The sequence below is a fragment of the Schistocerca cancellata genome, chromosome 11, assembly GCF_023864275.1.
Source record: "Schistocerca cancellata isolate TAMUIC-IGC-003103 chromosome 11, iqSchCanc2.1, whole genome shotgun sequence".
NCBI lineage: Eukaryota > Metazoa > Arthropoda > Insecta > Orthoptera > Acrididae > Schistocerca > Schistocerca cancellata.
This window is the reverse complement of record NC_064636.1, coordinates 151,639,555-151,658,259: the sequence shown is the minus strand read 5'-3', so window position 1 is coordinate 151,658,259 and position 18,705 is coordinate 151,639,555. Positions and strand designations below refer to the sequence as shown.

The window sequence follows — 18,705 nt, the reverse complement described above, 5'->3', positions numbered from 1 at the left end:
TTGAGATTTCCTCTCGTGTCGGAGGTGTTGAATGTGTTGGTAATGTTTCTGGTTGCGTAAAACTGAGAGTCTGGATGGGTGTTTGGCAGTTTAGGAGTGTCTCAAAATATTCAGCCAGGATTTCACAGTTTTCAGTATTGCTGGTGGCGAGAGTCTTATTATTTCTCATAAGGTTTAGGCAAGGGGACTGGTATCCTCGGAGTTTCTGGTTGAATGTTTTGTACCAAGCTGCCGTGTTGCATTTCTTGAAATTCTCTTCGACTGAGTCCAGTTGTTGTTTTTCATATTGTCTCTTGGTGTTGCGAATAGTTTTCGAGGCATTCTTTCTGGCTTGCTTAAATTCATCAAAGTTGTTTTCAGTTTTATGTGAGTTCCACTTTTTCCAGGCTTTAAGTCTTTCATGCAGAACTTCATTACAGTTGCTGTCCCACCATGGGTGTCTCGGTTTGCTCTTTTTTGGAAAGGTTGTTTCTGTTGCCTCAATCAAGTTGTTCTGAAATTCTTGGAGGTTTTGTGAAGGGGAGAATGTCTTTAGTTTTTTCTGAAAATCCTTGAGGTTAGAGTTGGACTTAAGGTTGTAATTTCTCAGGGTTGTAAGATCAAAATTTATTTTATTTCTGTTTTTATATTCACCGTTTCTGCTTTTCTGTTTGTTTTGTGGGATCAGTTTAGTTTTTATTTTCGTGAGATAGTGATCGGAGTCGAGGTTTAGAGATTTTCGGACACATGTGTTCAATATTTCTTTTTCACATTTGGAGGAGATGGCAACGTGATCTATTTGAAATTCTCCGATACTCTTTATCGGAGATACCCAGGTTTTTTGTTTTCTGGGAAGATGTTTAAAACGTGTTGACATTAGCTTGAGTTTAAACTGCTTACAGAGCATAATTAACCTTTCTCCATTTTTGTTGGTTCGTTTGTGTGCGGGAAAGTTGCCGACAATATTGCGGAATTTCTTTTCTTTTCCAATCTGAGCGTTAAAATCTCCTAGAAGTATTTTTGCATTGTTTTCTGGGATTTCTGATATATGATCCTTAATTTATTATTATTATTATTATTATTATTTACATAGCATTCCTTATTTATCATACTATCATCAGGCAGGAACCCATGATGTACTACCGTGCTGTAATCGAAGAAAACAGTGAGAACCACCTTCACATGTGACTGAACTTGTCAAATTTTTTTCAGTCTTGGCTCTTCGCGCAGTTTCCATTGAGAAAATTGGGCCTCAGTTTCAACGTAATATCTATATATCACAGCCAAAAATCTGCTTGTCATGAGACGAAGGATATGCTAACATCACCAGCAACCTCCCTGATGGTGATTCGGTGATTTTCCGTAACCATTTTCTTTACTCCTTCCACATTATCAACAGTAATTAATGTGCTAGGGCATCCAGAGCATTGTTTTCAATGTCTTCTCGATCCCCTTTGAAATGTTTAAATCATTCACAAACGCTTGTCTAACTCGTAGTAGATTCGCAATAGCCACAGTCAACATTTTGAATGCAGTGCTGCACATTGTTCCAATTTTTACGCAAAATATAATGAAACTTCTTTTTCAAAACTGGAAATTCATCAAGCACTTAGAAACACACATAACATTTTTAACTGTCAGCAATATGCTAAATATTCAAAGCAACCGAAAATGCAAACATACATCCAAAAACATATGTACCAAGGAGATAAAAGAAATTTTGAAAATCAGATGTATAAAGCCTGCAAAATTAAGAAATGCCTCTTACTTTTTGATCACACCCTGAGTGAGCGTGTGCGTGTGCGTTTCCACATCTTCTAACGACTGGATGAATTCCAACCAAACTTGGTACACACATCCCTTACTGTTAGGCAAGAATCGCCGCTATACTTCAGGGAATACAAGGCCATAATGAGGTGTGTGGAAAACTGCCACATCGTGCATGACTTTTTAATTTACCCCTCTATGCACAGTAAATTTTGCAGACAGTATCCAAATAAGCCACTGAATGTACCTACACAAATACATCATTGTATAACACACAGTTCAAGAGACATGATGTCAAACACTGAGATGCATTTAAAAAAAAAAAAAAAAAATATTTATTCTTTACGACAACACTCCCGTAGTTGAGTCAACTTAAGGAAACCCCTGGCATCTGGAATTTCTTTTGACAGCTTTCAACTGCAAAACGCAAATGGCTGTAGGAAAAAACAACATCCTAGCTATGGAGCAACGAAGAGGCATTGCCACAGAGATATTTAAAAAATTGTGTTGTGCACATGAAGCAGCTGTACTTATACATTTGTATATTACGGATATTTCTTCGCAAGATTGCGTCACGATTTTGAAGGTGTTTTCATGAATACATGGAAATGAAATGTTTTTAACATTACACTGAAAACACAGTTATGTTTGTAAGCTAATTGGAAAAACGAATATACATGCAACGCCAGGTTTATCAGCTAATACTTCCTATATATATAACAGGTCAATGGCATACCGTGCCACTGCTCGGTTAATGGGACTTCCTCCTATGCTTTTTCGAGATATGTTAACACTAAACATGTTTCCAAATTTCTTTCATATGTTTTTCTATCAGGTGGCTTTGGGATTTATTATGTTTCATTCACCTGAGAATCTTTTTCTTTTTTTTCTGCACTGCTGGTTCCACATTCACGTTACCAGCTGGTATACTGCCTGTTTGCACTCATTTCTGTTCTCACTAAACAGCTTTTTGTAATGCTTCTACCACTCATCCACACTAATGATTAGGACAGTAGATTTCTCTCTACTACCTCCTGTAAGGTGATTTATTGTTCTTCAGGCATATCTTACTTTGGTACTTCTCACATACCTATTGATCTCCTCACTCTTTTGGGTCCACATCACCTGTTTTGCTCCTTAAATTTCTTTTTTAGCCCTTCTGTTGCACCTTTCATAGTACTCCCTACCTTTGCTCTCCTGTGTGTTTCCCCACTTCTGATATAAATGTTTCTTCTCTTTCTCTATTTCCTCGACACTCTTTGTCCACCATTCTGGATCCATATTCTCAGAACTATCCTTTACGCCTAGAGACTCTCACGCTGCACTATGAATGCATTCATTCATTTCACTGTACAATGTTGCTGTCATAGACTCGTAGATGCTCGTAATATTATTTAATTTGTAGGCCAATCTTGTATTGTATAGAAATTCCACAGAATTTTGCAAACTTCCCAAATTATATTTGGATGCTTCAGCAATTTTACTGTGGTTTTCGTTCTTGCTGTAGGTGTTGATTTTCTTATAGAAAACTTTTCCTTCGACAATAAAATGGTCTGCTCCACATTCTGTACTTCTGTAGGCTCTTAACATCTATAATTCTGAATTTTGTTGTTTTATCATACATCTGTTATGCATGTTACATAAATATACCTAGATGAATTCTCGAAGGACTGTATTTTTCTGTGAGGAAAGTATTCATTCTGTATCCTAAATGAGAACACTTCACAAAAGTCAAGCATTCTTCCACCACTTTTGTACCTGTTTCTTCATCATGTCTCTACGAACTCACTGTTTTTTGCCTTTCCTGTCTGGGAATTAACATCCCCCATAGGGTATCTCTCTTTCTGTGTATTAATTTCATCAAATCTTTACAAAAGATTATGTTACCAGTGCCATCAGTCGGTTCTAAGGACATAAACCTTTTCTGTAGGTTACCCTTCAGTTTCTGACGTATTATGATCGATACTCCTCTACTGGCTCTTTCACTTTTACTAATTCTTCTATAAAAATGGACAAACTGACCAACTCCTTCATTTCCAGTACCCTTTGCTTTCATCTATGTTAGAACAAAGAAGTCTACTTTAATTCTTTCCAGTTCATCAAAAACCTCTTTTCCTTTTTGGTTCATACTATGTATGTTGCAAATTGTTAAGTTCATTAGCCTTTGTTTTGCCTGCATCATTTAACCAAAATTCTGTTTTGTTTCCACGACATAGTGCTGAGATTTTCAGTGGAGATTCATTATTTTCCAAGAGATGGGTTACTAGGCCAAAGCATTCAACCCACCCTCGAGGACCAGAATTTCCTGTAAGGGCGTATGCGCCTTAGCCAATACATTCTAGCTGAAACTCACACCTGCCATCTTCTGTCTGTTACATGACGCACACTAACTGCAGAGGATACACCGAGGACGTGGAAGTAGGCCGTGTAAACAGAGTTGATAATTGAATGTGCATTTCTTAAGCTTTCAATGTTATGCAGATATTAGTAACATATATGACCCCCATTACCCCATTCAAACTTTTTTTTTTTTTTTTTTTTTTTTTTTTTGTAAAGAGACTTAAAGGATTTAAATTAACTTCCACTGCTCTAGGAAACATAATTTATTGGGTCTATCAGTAGATGAGGTTTCACTTGGCACGCGCTGCACCTCAATAGGTATCCGAAGGCGAGACTTGCATAGCTTATAGGTGACAGTGTAGTGGATAGTGGTGGGATCACTCATGGAAAAATTCCTGTAGCAGTTGGTGTTAGAGTTGCAACTTTTTTAGAATGAAGTCAGTTGATATGTATACCTGCTTAAGGGAAGTCCTTCTAACTAAGGGCACACTTTCAGTGGACATCGTGTTTCCAAGTGGGGAAGGAATTAGCATATTTCATCGAAACATAAGAGGTATTAGAGATAAAGTTAGTAAACTGCGTACAGATGGTGACTTAAATTATCAGTATATCGGAGCACCACTTAAATAATTTGATGATTCAGAGGCTTCTTTTACCAGGATACAGATTAGCTGGCTGTTTTTCAAAGAGTTCCTTGCGGGGTGGGAGAGGGGCTATATACGAAGGGGGGGGGGGGGGGGGGGGGGGGCAGTATTCCATTTGAGTACATAGACGTATCACAACACTGCACTGAACAGATATTTGAATGTTGTGCAGGGGCAGTTGAATTTAGAGAAACTAAACGTCAAATTGTTGTTGTTTACAGGTCCCTTAACTCTGACTTCAAGAGCATTTCTGCTCAAGCTAGAGAGGGTTCTTGATTCACTTCCGTCAATAAAAGGGTGAATGGCCTTTCAGACCGTGATCCACAAATTTTGACACCTAAAGGCTTTTGTACTCAAACAAATGTCACATATCATTACAAACTATGTAGGAAAGTTAAGACAACAGCAACAGAGAGATTTTTAAACCTTGTCAAGGAACAAGAGTGGCAGGTTGTTTATAGTGCCAATAACAAAGATGATAAATATAATGCTTTCCTTAACACACTTCTCATGCTCTTTGTGAGTTGCTTTCCACTAAAATGTTCTAAACGGGGTACTAGCAGTAATAGGCAGCCCGGGTGGCTGACTAGAGGCCTAAGGATATCTGTAGAACAAAGCAGGAATTATATCACAATGTTTGGAGTAGTCGCAATCAAGCTGCAGTAGCCCATTACAAACAGTAACGTAAGGTACTTAAAAATGTTATAAAATGGTCAGTTGTGAAGGAAGTGTACGGTCAGCAGCACAAGGTCGATGATATAAAGTCAGTTGTCAGTTCGTAGTAAAAATATTTCTGTTACTGATAAATCAGATATATGTACAGTATTTAACAATCATTTTCTGAGCATTGTTGGTGAATTAAATAAAAATTTAGTTTCTACAGGAAATCATATAACTTTCTTAGCAAATGCCTTTCCAAGATTGATGTCTGAAATACTCCCCTATGATACAGACAAGGGGAAAACTGAATCAATAATTAAATCGCTGAAGACTAAGGACTCACAGATATGATGCAGTGCCTAGCAGAATATTAAAGTACAGCGTTGCACATCTTAGCTTCGTATTTAGCCTATTTGTAAGTTTTTCTATAGGAATAGTCAGTTTCCTGAACTATTAAAGTACTCAGTAGTAAAGCCACTTTATAAAAAGGGAGAAATGGATAATGTAGACAATTTTAGATCTATTTCTATGCCATCAGTGTTTGCTAAAGTTATTGATAAGGCTGTGTATGTGAGGATAATTGACTATTTTATGTCACACACTTTGCTATGAAATGAACAGTTCAGATTTAGAAGTCGTTTTGCATCTGATAGTGCTATATTCTCTCTTCTCTGTGAGGTACTGGATGGGTTAAACTAAAGGTTTCAAATGTTAGGCATATTTTTTGATTTAACTAAGGCGTTTCATTGTGTTGATCACAAAATATTGCTCCAAAAGCTGGACCATTACGGAATACGGGGAGCAGCTCACAACTGATTCACTTACTTTAGCAACGTGCTGAGAATGGCTGTGATGTGAGGCCCGAGTGGGGGGTGCCCCACGGATCAGCGTTGGGGCCACTCCTGTTCCTTATTTATATAAATGATATGCCCTGTAGTATTATGGGTAACTCTAACATATTCCTGTTTGCTGGCAGTAAATGATGACGTGTGCAACATTGGCTCGGTTTCAAATAGTGCAGTTCACAGCGTACGTTCACGGCTTGTAAAAAATAAACTAGAGTTAAACCACAGTAATACCCAATTTCTACAGTTTCTTACAAACAGTCCAACAAAACTTGATGTTTTAATTTCACAGATATGGCATATGATTAGTGAAACTGAACAGTTCAAATTTCTAGGTGTTCAGGTAGATAGTAAACAAAGTGTTGTGGGAAGCCCATATTCAAGATCTCGTTCAAAGACTTGATGCTACAATTTTTACTATTCGAACTGTATCTGAAGCGAGTGATTGTTCGACACGAAAATTAGTCTACTTTTCTTATTTTCATTTGCTTATGTTTAACGGTATTACATTTTAGGGTAATTCTTCCCCTTCTAAAAGGATATTTTTGGCGCAGAAACAAGCAGTTCGGGCAATAAGTGGCTTAAGTTCACAAATCTCTTGTCGACCCCTGTTTACGAGTCTGGGTATTTTGACACCGGCCTCTCAATATATGTATTCCTTTCTGTCATTTCTTGTTAACAATATTAGCTTATTCCCAAGAATAAGCACCTTTCACTCAGTTAATACTCCACAGAAATCATACCTGCATTTGGACTTTAACTTTGTGCAGAAAGGTGTGCAGTATATTTCTGCATCCATTTTCAATAAGCTACCACTCGAATTCAAAAATCTTAGCAGTAATCCCTGCACTTTCAAATCGAAACTGAGGAGTTTCCTCATGGGTCATTCCTTCTAGTCTACTGAGGAATTCTTTGAAAAATTAAGCTGATCCTTGTAGCATTGTCGATTGTGTTTACTTAAACTTACGGCTTGACTTTTTTCGGTTTGACTTGACATATAAATAATTGGAGATGATTGTTACGCTTTTATACATACGAATGCAGCAGAGGCTTTTGGTGACATACCTGACAAATGGACTGGATTTTTTGCCTTGAGCACTATATTGCAGTTACAAGTATTAGCCTCAAATTATTCGCCTAATACATCACATGTAACAACCATAGATTTCACGTAGGAGTATGAAAAACACTTTCCATAGAGTACTGCTTGATACACTGTATCGAGATTATGTCATCGTATATTTACAATGACGTATATTCCTTTCACATTTTTTGTGTCACAATTTCAAATAATTCAGAGCTGTCTGATAATCGAAGTTGAATACACCACTTCATAATCAAGACAGGACAGCTAGAAAATTTAAAAATATCATACATATACATTTCAATTGACCATGAAAGATAATTTTTGCAATGCGTTTTTTGAATGAAATATGAAAAATTATCAAATAGAAAGTTTTGCTAAGACACTAAGTAAAAGTAATTATTAAAACTGAGAACAAATCTGCAGTTATCTTTAACATGAATTACAAGGTAATTGATTGTACCACATAATTTAACTGTAGAGTTGAAACCTCTGTTATCAAAATTATTTATTAATTTAGTACAAATCTGCACATTTTAAAAGCAACTTTATTTGAGATCTTAACCCACAAAAAATTGTATGAAAAGTGAGCACATACCAATTTCAAGATTGAGGCATGACAAGATTTCACAAGTTAAAAGCCAGTGTTTCATTCCATAGTTTTGAAAATACTACCCGGGTCCCTCACTAAAAAACGGATATCAAGCCAATTGCACAAGAAAATGGCTCTGAGCACTATGGGACTTAACATCTATGGTCATCAGTCCCCTAGAACTTAGAACTTCTTAAACCTAAATAACCTAAGGACAGCACACAACACCCAGCCATCACGAGGCAGAGAAAATCCCTGACCCCGCCAGGAATCGAACCCGGGAACCCGGGCGTGGGAAGCGAGAACGCTACCGCACGACCACAAGATGCGGGCAATTGCACAAGACAAGTAACTTTTTGATTAGTACTTGAGTGTAATCTTCTTGTTGTAACTTTTAAGATTTAATACAATTACTTCAATTAATCTGCACATTGTTGCAGTCATGTGTGTGATTGCAGATAAGAGGAGTTATATTTGAACCCCAAAAATATACTGTTTCAAACCGTGCAGTATTTGGACCCTGATTCACACAGAACAACAAACTGAACAGCTCACTAGCTTAACGCAGTTGATATCTGCAGGTATCTCTAATACTTACAACCACTTTCCTTCCTTTGACAGCTCTAAAGATTAATACTAAAAAGAATGTGAGCTTGCACGATGTTACTACACATGTTCTACAACTACCAGCTTACCTGTTGTTGCCAGAAAGCTGCCTTGTCGCTTCCTCCACCTAAAAACAAGAGAAGATATATCAGTTACTGGAAGCACGAAAATGGGAGGTGAAATACAAGCTGTGGTAACATTGCTGGCACATCAGTTACATCGTTTCGTGTATAGTTTCTCCACAACTTTGACTAATGGTACTTAATTAAATGCTGGAAAAACAATGCACACAGTGGCTGAAGCACATCCTCCTGCAAGGCATAACATCAAGCACCGTTCCTCCAACTCCACCACATACACACAGCTTCTTTCTGCTACCAAAATACCCTCTAACATCGACCTCTTCCACTACATGCACCCCACTATTAAAACAAATGAAAATAGTACCAAACAAATTCCAGACAATGTATTTCTGTAAATACAGAAGCTGCTCCGTCCTCACAGGCTTCCCCCACTGTTACCAGGATTTGAAGCACAGCATCCACACATCAATTTTCTGAAGCATTACGCCAGAACTCTCAAAAACACTCTAAGAAATCATCTTTGCAGACTACAAGATTTTCAAGTGCTGTTAAATATGAAACGTTTCCGATTATTTAATATACTACCAATGCCTGGTAGCCAAGCGTGTTATATACTTTTTTCTCCACTTCAATTTAAATTCTATACTTATTATCAATTGGAAGTGTTCGCTAGCAAATACTGAGTCATATTTTTTTATGAAAAAATAACTTATTTTTATATTCTGGTCATCTATACTACTACATAAAGGCAAGTTGTCATTTAGCAAATGTATCTGAAAGTTCGTGACCAGTTTACTTCATATTTTCATGTGACACACTGACAAACATTCAGACAGACACAGGCTTCTTATATTTTTAAGGTATACGATACATAAATATGTATTTAATATAGAAAGGAGAACATTGTTACCAAAAGTCTCCAAAAGTTTCTGACCAATTTACTTCAAATTTTTCACAATACTCTAATAAATGTTCAGATGGATTTACCTCGTATATTTTTTCAACCAACAATGTATAGGTTTTCTGTTAGAATGCACTGCAAGAAAGAAAATATTGTGCTTTACTGTGAAAATGTGCAGCTTCATTTTCCTCCTCAGAATCAGTTACAGATACAACAGTAGAGCACAGATACTATAAGACAATTTGTGTGTACTATACACAGGGTGACGCACGAAAAATGGTCTCAAGTATAGACTGTTCACAAATTACACAGGAATTGTTGCTCGCCATGAGCAGACAACAACATGTAGATAAACTTGTACAAATCACATAACAAACAAATAACTAGTAAGCTAATGTAAGACACAGCTTCAAAACAATAGATGATAACTGGTGGGCTACAAGGAGCAGTCTAGTACTCGGGGCCGGTTATTCGTGCGCCACCTCGTATCTTCCTTTTACATAATTTCAAACAAAAATTGTATACACAACAGTGTCACTTCTCGCTCACTGTCAGTTCTATAGAAAATGGGAAAGTTGTGTTTACGGATTACTGTGCACATGTGCGCTTTCACGAAAAAGTGCCACAACTGAAGTAACAAACCTGTTAATTTTTGTTACATTTGTGCATACGTTATTTGTAGTTCGAGAAGGCAACAGTTGACTATAGCAGTGAAGAAATTGTACACCCCATATTTCAACTGTCGAAAGAAAAAAGGAAGGAAGATTCGGGTTTAACTTCCCGCTGACATCGAGGCCGTTAGAGACTGTGCACAAATTCTGATCATTTCGAGAATAGGAAAGGGAACAGGCCGTGCACTTTCGAAGGAATCGTACCGGCATTTGCCCGAAGTGATTTCGGGAAGTCGCAGAAAACCTTAATCTGGACGCCCGGATGCAGATTTGAAATGTCATCCCCTCGAATTTGAGTCCGGTACACTAACTGTCACACCACCTCGCTCGATCGGATATCGAGTTGGAGACCGAGATAAACTGTGGGCTCCTGACGTGTCTCGTGCCTCTCCTTCCTGCATACGAATGTACGGATGTGTGGTAAAAATGTCTCCACAAAGTTTTGTGCGACTGCTATTTGACACAAACCTACAAATTGTACATCAGCTCACTATTTTTGTACAGTACCTCCCTCGAGCAGAGGAGTGACAGCAAGAGGAGGAGAAATATTCGACACCCTGACATCTCACCAGTCTTCCGACCAGTGGCTCGAGGAAAAAGGCTGCCAGTTTCTGATCCCCTACGCGTACCGCCGTCAATCGCCGATAGCGACTGCAGTACCTGCACGTACAGCTGAAAAAGTGCACTGGCCCTACATTTGCACCGACATCGTCACCTGGAGAACCACACGTCAAAGAGTGTGGACTCAATGATGTGATTAGGGTTCGAAGTCTTCCAAAGTATAAAATGCGATTCGAAGCCAACACTACCTTCTGCAGTGACACTGACGGGTCACGGAAAGAGCTGAGTGATATATATAAATGAGACGAGTGGAGACACACTACAGGTGACTCTGTACAAGCGTGAAGGCAGTACGGTTACACAACAGTAATGGAAGCTCGTCCGTCCCTGTTCTGTATCGTGCCGCAGCTAAAAAAAATTGTGCCATGTCAAAATCTGTTGTAAACTGTGTTAATTACAGTAAGCACATATGCCTAGTACGTGGAGATTTCAAAGTCAGTGTGACGATACTGGGTTTGCGAGGGGCTTACACTAAGTACTGCTGCTACCTGCGCGAGTGTGACAGTCGTGCGAGAAAAAACACTGTACGCAGAGGAAATGTCCTCGACTAAAAGCTCTGGTGCCCGGGTCAAAAAATATTGCCAAAGAACCTCTAGTGAGTCCAAACAAAATTGTTCTCTCACCAGTGCACATTAAGATGGGATTCATTACAGCATTTGTTAAAGCTGTGCACAGGAACGAAGCAGCATTTCAGTATTTACATTAGAAGTTTCCACGGGTCAGCTGAGAGTAGATAGCAAAGGGTATCCCGGTCAGTTACTAATAAGCCATCTGTTGGGCGACATACACTATGACACCACTTAGGCCCCAATCAGATGCACGCTCGGCATTGTTTCTGTAACATAACAATACTGTTCTCGGGAAATAGGAGAGCCGAGACTCTCAGGGACTTCTCGGACGAACTTATTTGTGCTCGTAAGGTCACCAGTTGCGGGAGCCGTGGTGCATTCGGTAACGAGCATACCGAACAGTTCCACCGGGACACGTCTCTCGAGGAACGGGACAGCAGATTACGACTATGTCGGCCGGTTTCTACTAGATGCTACACAGAAATGGTCCACACGTCAACCACAAGAGGACCGCACAGTAACGGTGCAAATATACTAGTTAAATTCAGTTAACGTATCGATCGTATCGATTACGGTAGCGGTACAAGTCAAACGCGAGGTCCCGTCTCACTTGTAGTCCTGAGCTAGGAGACAATTTTAAAAGTGATATTTGTGTTTGGCATATCGAAGTTTACAAAGATCTTCTACAGCACTTCAGTTTCTCCAAAAAATCCACTGTGGACCAGTATTCTTCACAGGGCCAACGGCACATACATCGGTACTGGTAGATTATCACGTGTCGAAAACACAACTTCTTAAATGCAGAAGCTCATTCACCGGCAAGCTCCATAAAAACAACTGAAGGCAAACTGGTACAACACACGCCTCGCCTCGCTACACGATGCAGCCGACTGACAACTGTACCGCACAATTTTTACACTCCATCTGCCGCTGCCCACAAGAAAACTGCAACATCTGCATTACGAATATGTTTATCATCAATATGCGTATTGCCAATGTTATTCAATCTGTACACTGATTAATAAGTTAAAGAAACCAAAGAGAATCTTGGAAAGAGGATTAAAACTGAGGGAGTGAAATTAAAACTTGCCAATGACACCGTAAATCTGCCCGAGATGCCAGAGGACTCAGAAGAGCAGCCGAACAGAACGGACAGTGCCTCGAAAACCGGTTCCGAGATGAAATCGACACCAGTAAAACGAGGGTAATGAAATGTAGTCACATTAAATCAGGTGATGCTGAAGGTATTAGATTAGGAAATAAAACATTAAATGAATGCGAGTTTTGGTACTTGGGGATCAAAATAACTGATCATTTATGAAGTGTGTAAGATATAAATGCAGACGCAACACCGAGAAAAGTGTCTCTGAAAAAGAGAAATTTGTGAACTTGTAATGTAAATTGAAGTGTTAGGAAGTGTTTACTGAAGGTATAAGGAGTCATCAAAAAGTTTCCACCCGAGGGCATCGGTGCAGTGTACGTGCAACGTGGTGCGAGTCCGGTGCGGGTACGTAAGCACTGACACCTAGGCAGGAGATTGGTGAGGCATTTCTCTCTTTCCGATTTGCGTGTAATAAATGCAGACACGTGAACTGTGCCAACATTATTAACAATGCATCCAAACAGCAGCAACGTGCTGTTATTCTTTTCTCAGCTGCCTCAGGATAAAAACTGGTCGAGTTCCGTCAGAGAATAAAGAAAGTTTACAGGACAGCACGTCTGTCAAAAACGAGCACTGTGGTACGGTGTGACAAGACGTGCTGCTGCTGCTTCGTGATAACACACGTCATCAAATCGTTAATGCTGTAATGCAGAAGTTATGACAGCTAAAGTCTGAGACAGTCGAGCACTCGTACTGTAGTCCCAATCTCTCACTGTGGGATTATCACGCCTTCAGTTCCTTAAAAAAGTCTTCAAAGGGTTGACATTTCACGTCTCGTGACAACGTACAGCAGACAGTTACGGACTCCTTCACACAGCAGGACACGGTGTTTTTACCAAACGGGCACCTCTGAGCCGGTGCATCGGCAGGACGATTACCTCGACGCTCTTGGCTATTTCGCCCGGTCGGCGTACCGATTCTGGGCCGTACGGGCTGGAGGAGGAATAGGACAGATCGTGATGCTAGATGGAATCGACAGTCTGACAGTAGAGCGTAACATGGGCAGTAAAAATTATAGACCAAGGCTTGACTGTGGTAAGCAGGTAGAAGTGGATGTAGGCTGCAGAAGCTATGTAGAAATGAAGAAGCTCACACAGGAGACACTAGTGTGGAAAGCTGCACCAAATCGGTTTTAGGACTGGAGACCACAACAACATGCTGTGTTCTGTCGTAACATTTCCTTATCCTTTTTGAGTTACTACTGCCTGTTGTGTGGGGCCTCTTCTTCCCAAATTCACTGCTCCAATTACATCAGCAATTCACCGGTTCACAGTTTGGCAGAGATCTTTCGTCTCCGAGCAGACGTCTGCCGTGATGAAGAATGGAGCCTATAACTAGTATGGGAGATATTTGCCTATGTATGTGTTTCCTGAATAGACACCTTCACTTTGTTCATTATTTCTCACATTTTCCAACAGTAGCATCAATTATGCGCCAATATTCCAGCCTGTCAAAAGATGTGCCAAGTCCCAATTGTAATTTGTGTATATGACTCCGTCTAGATGCTGCTTCTTTTAGTAAAGGGTACACATATGATGCCAAATTTAATGTTTGTCTGCCAGTTGTGACTGCTTCTGTAGAATTTATATCATATTTTTTCAGTGCTACACTTGCCTAGGTGAGCCACTGAACTTTTGTGAGGTACACTTTACACAGTCACATGTGCCGTACTGTTCTTTGTAAGCTGAAATGACACATATCTTAACAGATATTTGGCTTTTTTGCCTGACAAGTCATCATTATATTATTAAGACATTCTGCCATCGACTGCGTGACTATAGCTTGCAGGTTAGGGACATTTTTATTTCTGATACACTGACTGCAGTCATAATATTTCATTTTTCTGTTTAATCCTAGATCTGTTCTCTCTCTCTCTCTCTCTCTCTCTCTCTCTCTCTCTCTGTGTGTGTGGTTGTGTGTGTATGTGTGTGTGTGTATGAGGGGGAGAGAGAGAGGGGGGAGGGGGGGTTGGAGGGCGGGGGGGGGGGGGGGGGGACTTCTCATAACATAGCTGCTCTCACTGAAACATGGGTTTTGTGGTTCATGTTTGCTGAACTAACTCCTGCCTATTCTTAACACTTGAACAGAAATATTAAATATCTTCACAGAAAATGACCCTTACCTGGTTTGCGCCGTATAAGAACAGCTCACAACAGCATTGTAAACAATGAAATGGCAATAAATTTTTGAAGTAACTCAATGAGAGAAACAGATAGTATTACTACAAATACCTGTCACTGTTGGCCGGAGAGCAATCAAGTAATTCAGTATGAAGAAACCTTCTGATATGAAATATGAGAAGGCTATATTTTTTTATGTTCTACTCTCTCTCTCTCTCTCTCTCTCTCTCTCTCTCTCTCTCTTTTTTTTTTTTTTTTTTTTTTGTACGAGTCTATTTCAAAGATACAAAAACAAATGTGTGGTCTATCACACAACACGATTCCATAACCTGTTCTCTACTACAGATCTGAAGACAGCAGATCAGTCCTGTGGAAACTAGTACTCTAGTGTACATACGTGAGATCGGGGCAATAAGAAAAAAACTTCATATCGGAAGCTTTTATCACATAGATAGGATTACATCAAACAGAAGTGGAACAGAGAGTGGCTAACAACTTACCAGGGGAAGCTACCACGGTTTAACTATCACCTTAAAGAATAAAGTTACATAAATGATTTTCTGCTCGTTTGCAGTTGCACTGAAATTCGGGAGCGCAGTACTGTAGCGTGCCACTACAGGACTCAAAACAAAATGTGTCCGCTCAACTTGCGGTTCCTGAACAGAAGTAGCAACCTTTCTAATACAGTAGTTGCTGGGGAAACGGTCTGGACGATTGCAAGTTATGGCCACGTAACGTCAACCGAGACCGCCTATCGGTGCTGGTACTGTGAAATGATGAAAGTGAGGACACACAGCTCTACTGCTTGGCTAAATGATGATGCCACCCTATTTTGTACAATATTCCAGACTAAAATAGTCCCCCAGTCACATCTGTGGGTGAGGCTACTCAGGAGGGAGTTGTCATACGGAAAAACAAAACTAGTGCTCTACAAGTCAGAGCGTGGGATGTTAGATCACACAATCGGGCAAGTAGGTGACAATTTGAAAAGGGAAATGGATATGTCAAAATTATATACAGTGGGATTAGTGAAGATCGGTGGCAGGGGGAACGGGACTTCTCGTCAGGTGAATACAGGGTTATAAATACAAAACCAAACAGAGTATTCAAGAATATTTATGAATATCAAAATAGGATTGTGGGTAAGCTACCATAAACAGCACAGTGAAAATGTTTTCGTAGGCAAGATACACAAAAAGCCAACAACCACAACAGTAGTACATATTTATGAGACAACTGACTCTGCAGATGATGAACAGATGGACAGAATGTATGATGGGATAAAAGAATTTATTGAGACAGTTAAGAGAGAGGAGAATTTAAATATGGAGGGGGACTGGGGTTCGGTAGTAGGAAAAGGAAGAGGAGGAAAAATGGCACAGGAATACAGACTGGGAGAAAAAAAGAGTGAAAGAGGAACCCACCTCATAGAATTTTGCACAAAGCGTAATTAAATCGTCACTAACACGTAGTTTAAGAATCGTGAAAGAAGACTGTATATGTGGAAGACATCTGCAGAGAAACTGTAAAGTTCCAGATTGATTATATGAAGGCTACTAAAAAGTAATGCCTCCTAATTTTTTGTACGAAAACTCGAAGCTTTTTAAATAAAACAAACTTTATTGAGATTCTAAACCTTTGCTGTTCACATTTACATATTTATTTCTCAACACAGTCACCCTGACAATGAACACATTGCTCCCACCAGAGACCAGTTTGTCGATAGCGACAGTGCAGAATGTCTGACATCGCAGATGGAGCCACAACCTCACCTCTGCTTGCACTGCTTCACCACTATCAAAGTGAAGTCCTCAAAGACGTTCTTTAATTTCTGGAAACAGAGGAAAATCGGATGAAGCCAAGTCGGAAGTGTAGAGAGGATGATCGACGAAAGTGACCTGCATGTCGCAGTGCTCGTGTGTAGTCCAGCACTGTCATTCTGAAGGAGAGGGACGAACTCTTCTGCGATTGGAAACTCGCCATTTCTCAAGCACGGACACAGTTACGTTACGTACCGTCGTGTTATACGCTACAATTCGGACCCCTCTAGCGGCAGAGGATTGGAACTTGCGTCAGTGAAGTGGGAAAACCGATCGAGTAATACGTGTGATATGTAATCCCTTAACTGATACTCAAAACAGAATAAAAAATTTGGAGGCATTACATTTCAGTACACCCTCATATAATGGTAAGAGAGATTTCAGTACCAGATTTTAAACCGTAACACAAATTCGCAGGGGCAGATGTAGACTCCGATCACAATTTATCAGTTACGTGTGTGGTAGATTAAAACTGAAGAAAGTGCAAGAAGGTGCGCAGTTAAAGAGATGGGGCATGGATAAGTTGAAAGAACCTACAACTGTTGAGAGTTCCAGAGGAAGTCATAGGTAATAACTGACTGAAATAGGGGAACAGAATACAGCATAAGACAAATGGGTTGCTCAGAGAGATGAAACAGTGAGTGCAACAAAGGGGGTGACAGGTAAAAAGACAGGGCCTAGTAGAAATCCTTGGTTATCACAGGAGATATTGAATTCAAAGGTGAAAATATAAAAACCCAGTAAATAGAGCAGGCAACAAGGAATACCAGTGTCTAAGAAATAAGACTGACAGAGTGCAAAATGATTAAGCAGCAATAGCTAGAGGATAAATGTAAGTCTACAGAAGCATGTATAACTAGGGGAAGGGTAGATATTGCTCACAGAAAATTAAAGAGACCTTTGGAGAAAAGAGAAGCAGCTTTATGAATATCATGAGTTTAGTTGTAAAATGAAGTAGGCAAAGAAGGGAAAGCTGAAAGGTGGAAGGAGTATGTAGAGAGCTACACGAGGGAAATAAAATTGATGGCAATGTTATAAGAAGGGAAGAGGACGAAGATGAAGATGAGATGGGAGATATGATACTGCGAGAAGAATTTGACAGAGACTGAAAGACCTAAGTCAAAACAAGACCCCTGGATTAGACAACATTCTGTCAGAATGTCTTAGGAGAGACAGCCACTACAAAATCTTCCATCTGATGTACGAGACAGGCGAAATACCCTCAGACTTCGAGTAGAATATAATAATTCGAATTACAAAGATGGCAGTTGCTGACAGGTGTGAAAATTACCAACTATCAGTTTAACAAGACACAGTTGCAAAATACTAACACACATCCTTTACAGAAGAAGAATGAAAAAAAATGGTAGAAGCGACTTCAGGGAAGATCAGCTGGCTTCTGGAGAAATGTTGGAACACACGAGGCAAATACGACTGCTCTTAGAAGATAGGTTAAGGAAAGGCAAACATACATACATAGCATTTGTAAATTTAGAGTAAGCTTATGACAGTGCTGACTGGAATACACTCTTTGAAATTCTGAAAGTAACAGGGGTAAAGAACACAGAGTGAATGGCTATTTACAACTTGTACAGAAACAGACACCAGTAATAAAGAGTCAAAGGGTGTGAAAGGGAGGGAATGGTTGAGAAGGATGTGAGCTGGGGTTGTAGCCTCTCAGCCAATGTTATTCACTCTGTACACTGAGCAAGCAGCGAAGGAAACTAAAGAAAAATTTGGGTAAGAGTTAAAGTTCAGGGAGAAGAAACAAAATGTTTAAGGTTTGCCAGTGACACTGTAATTTTGTCAGAGACAGGAAAGGACTTGGAAGAGCAGTTGAATAGAATGGACACTGCCTTAAAACGAGGATACAAAATGAACATCAACAAAAACAAAACTAGTCGAATGGAATGTAGTCAATTTAAATCAGACGATGCTGAGGAAAGTAGACACTAAAAGTAGTCATCTTGCTATTTGGACTGTAAAATAACTGATGATCACTGAAGTAGGGAGGATGCACAATATAAACTGGCGATGACAAGAGAAGCATTTCCGAAGAAGAGAAATTTGTTAACATCAACTATAGATTGAGGTGTTATGAAGTATTCTGAATGCTCCTGTCTGGAGTCCAGACTTGTATAGAAGGGAAAATTGGATGATAAACAATTCAAACAACAAGAGAATAGAAGTTTTTTGGAATGTGGTTCTATGGAACAATGCTGAAGATTAGATGGGTAGATC

At 39.6% G+C, this 18,705-nt stretch overlaps 1 protein-coding gene across 1 annotated transcript in view; it reads right to left on the bottom strand.

Annotated features, from left to right (window-relative positions):
• LOC126108380 (protein grainyhead-like) overlaps positions 1 to 18,705 on the bottom strand; it is a 151,629-nt gene that overhangs the window by 6,492 nt on the left and 126,432 nt on the right. Inside the window, exon 9 of the mRNA XM_049913593.1 lies at positions 8,607 to 8,644. Within this exon, the coding sequence (XP_049769550.1) occupies positions 8,607 to 8,644 (38 nt within the window). The remainder of the gene's footprint in view (positions 1 to 8,606; positions 8,645 to 18,705) is intronic.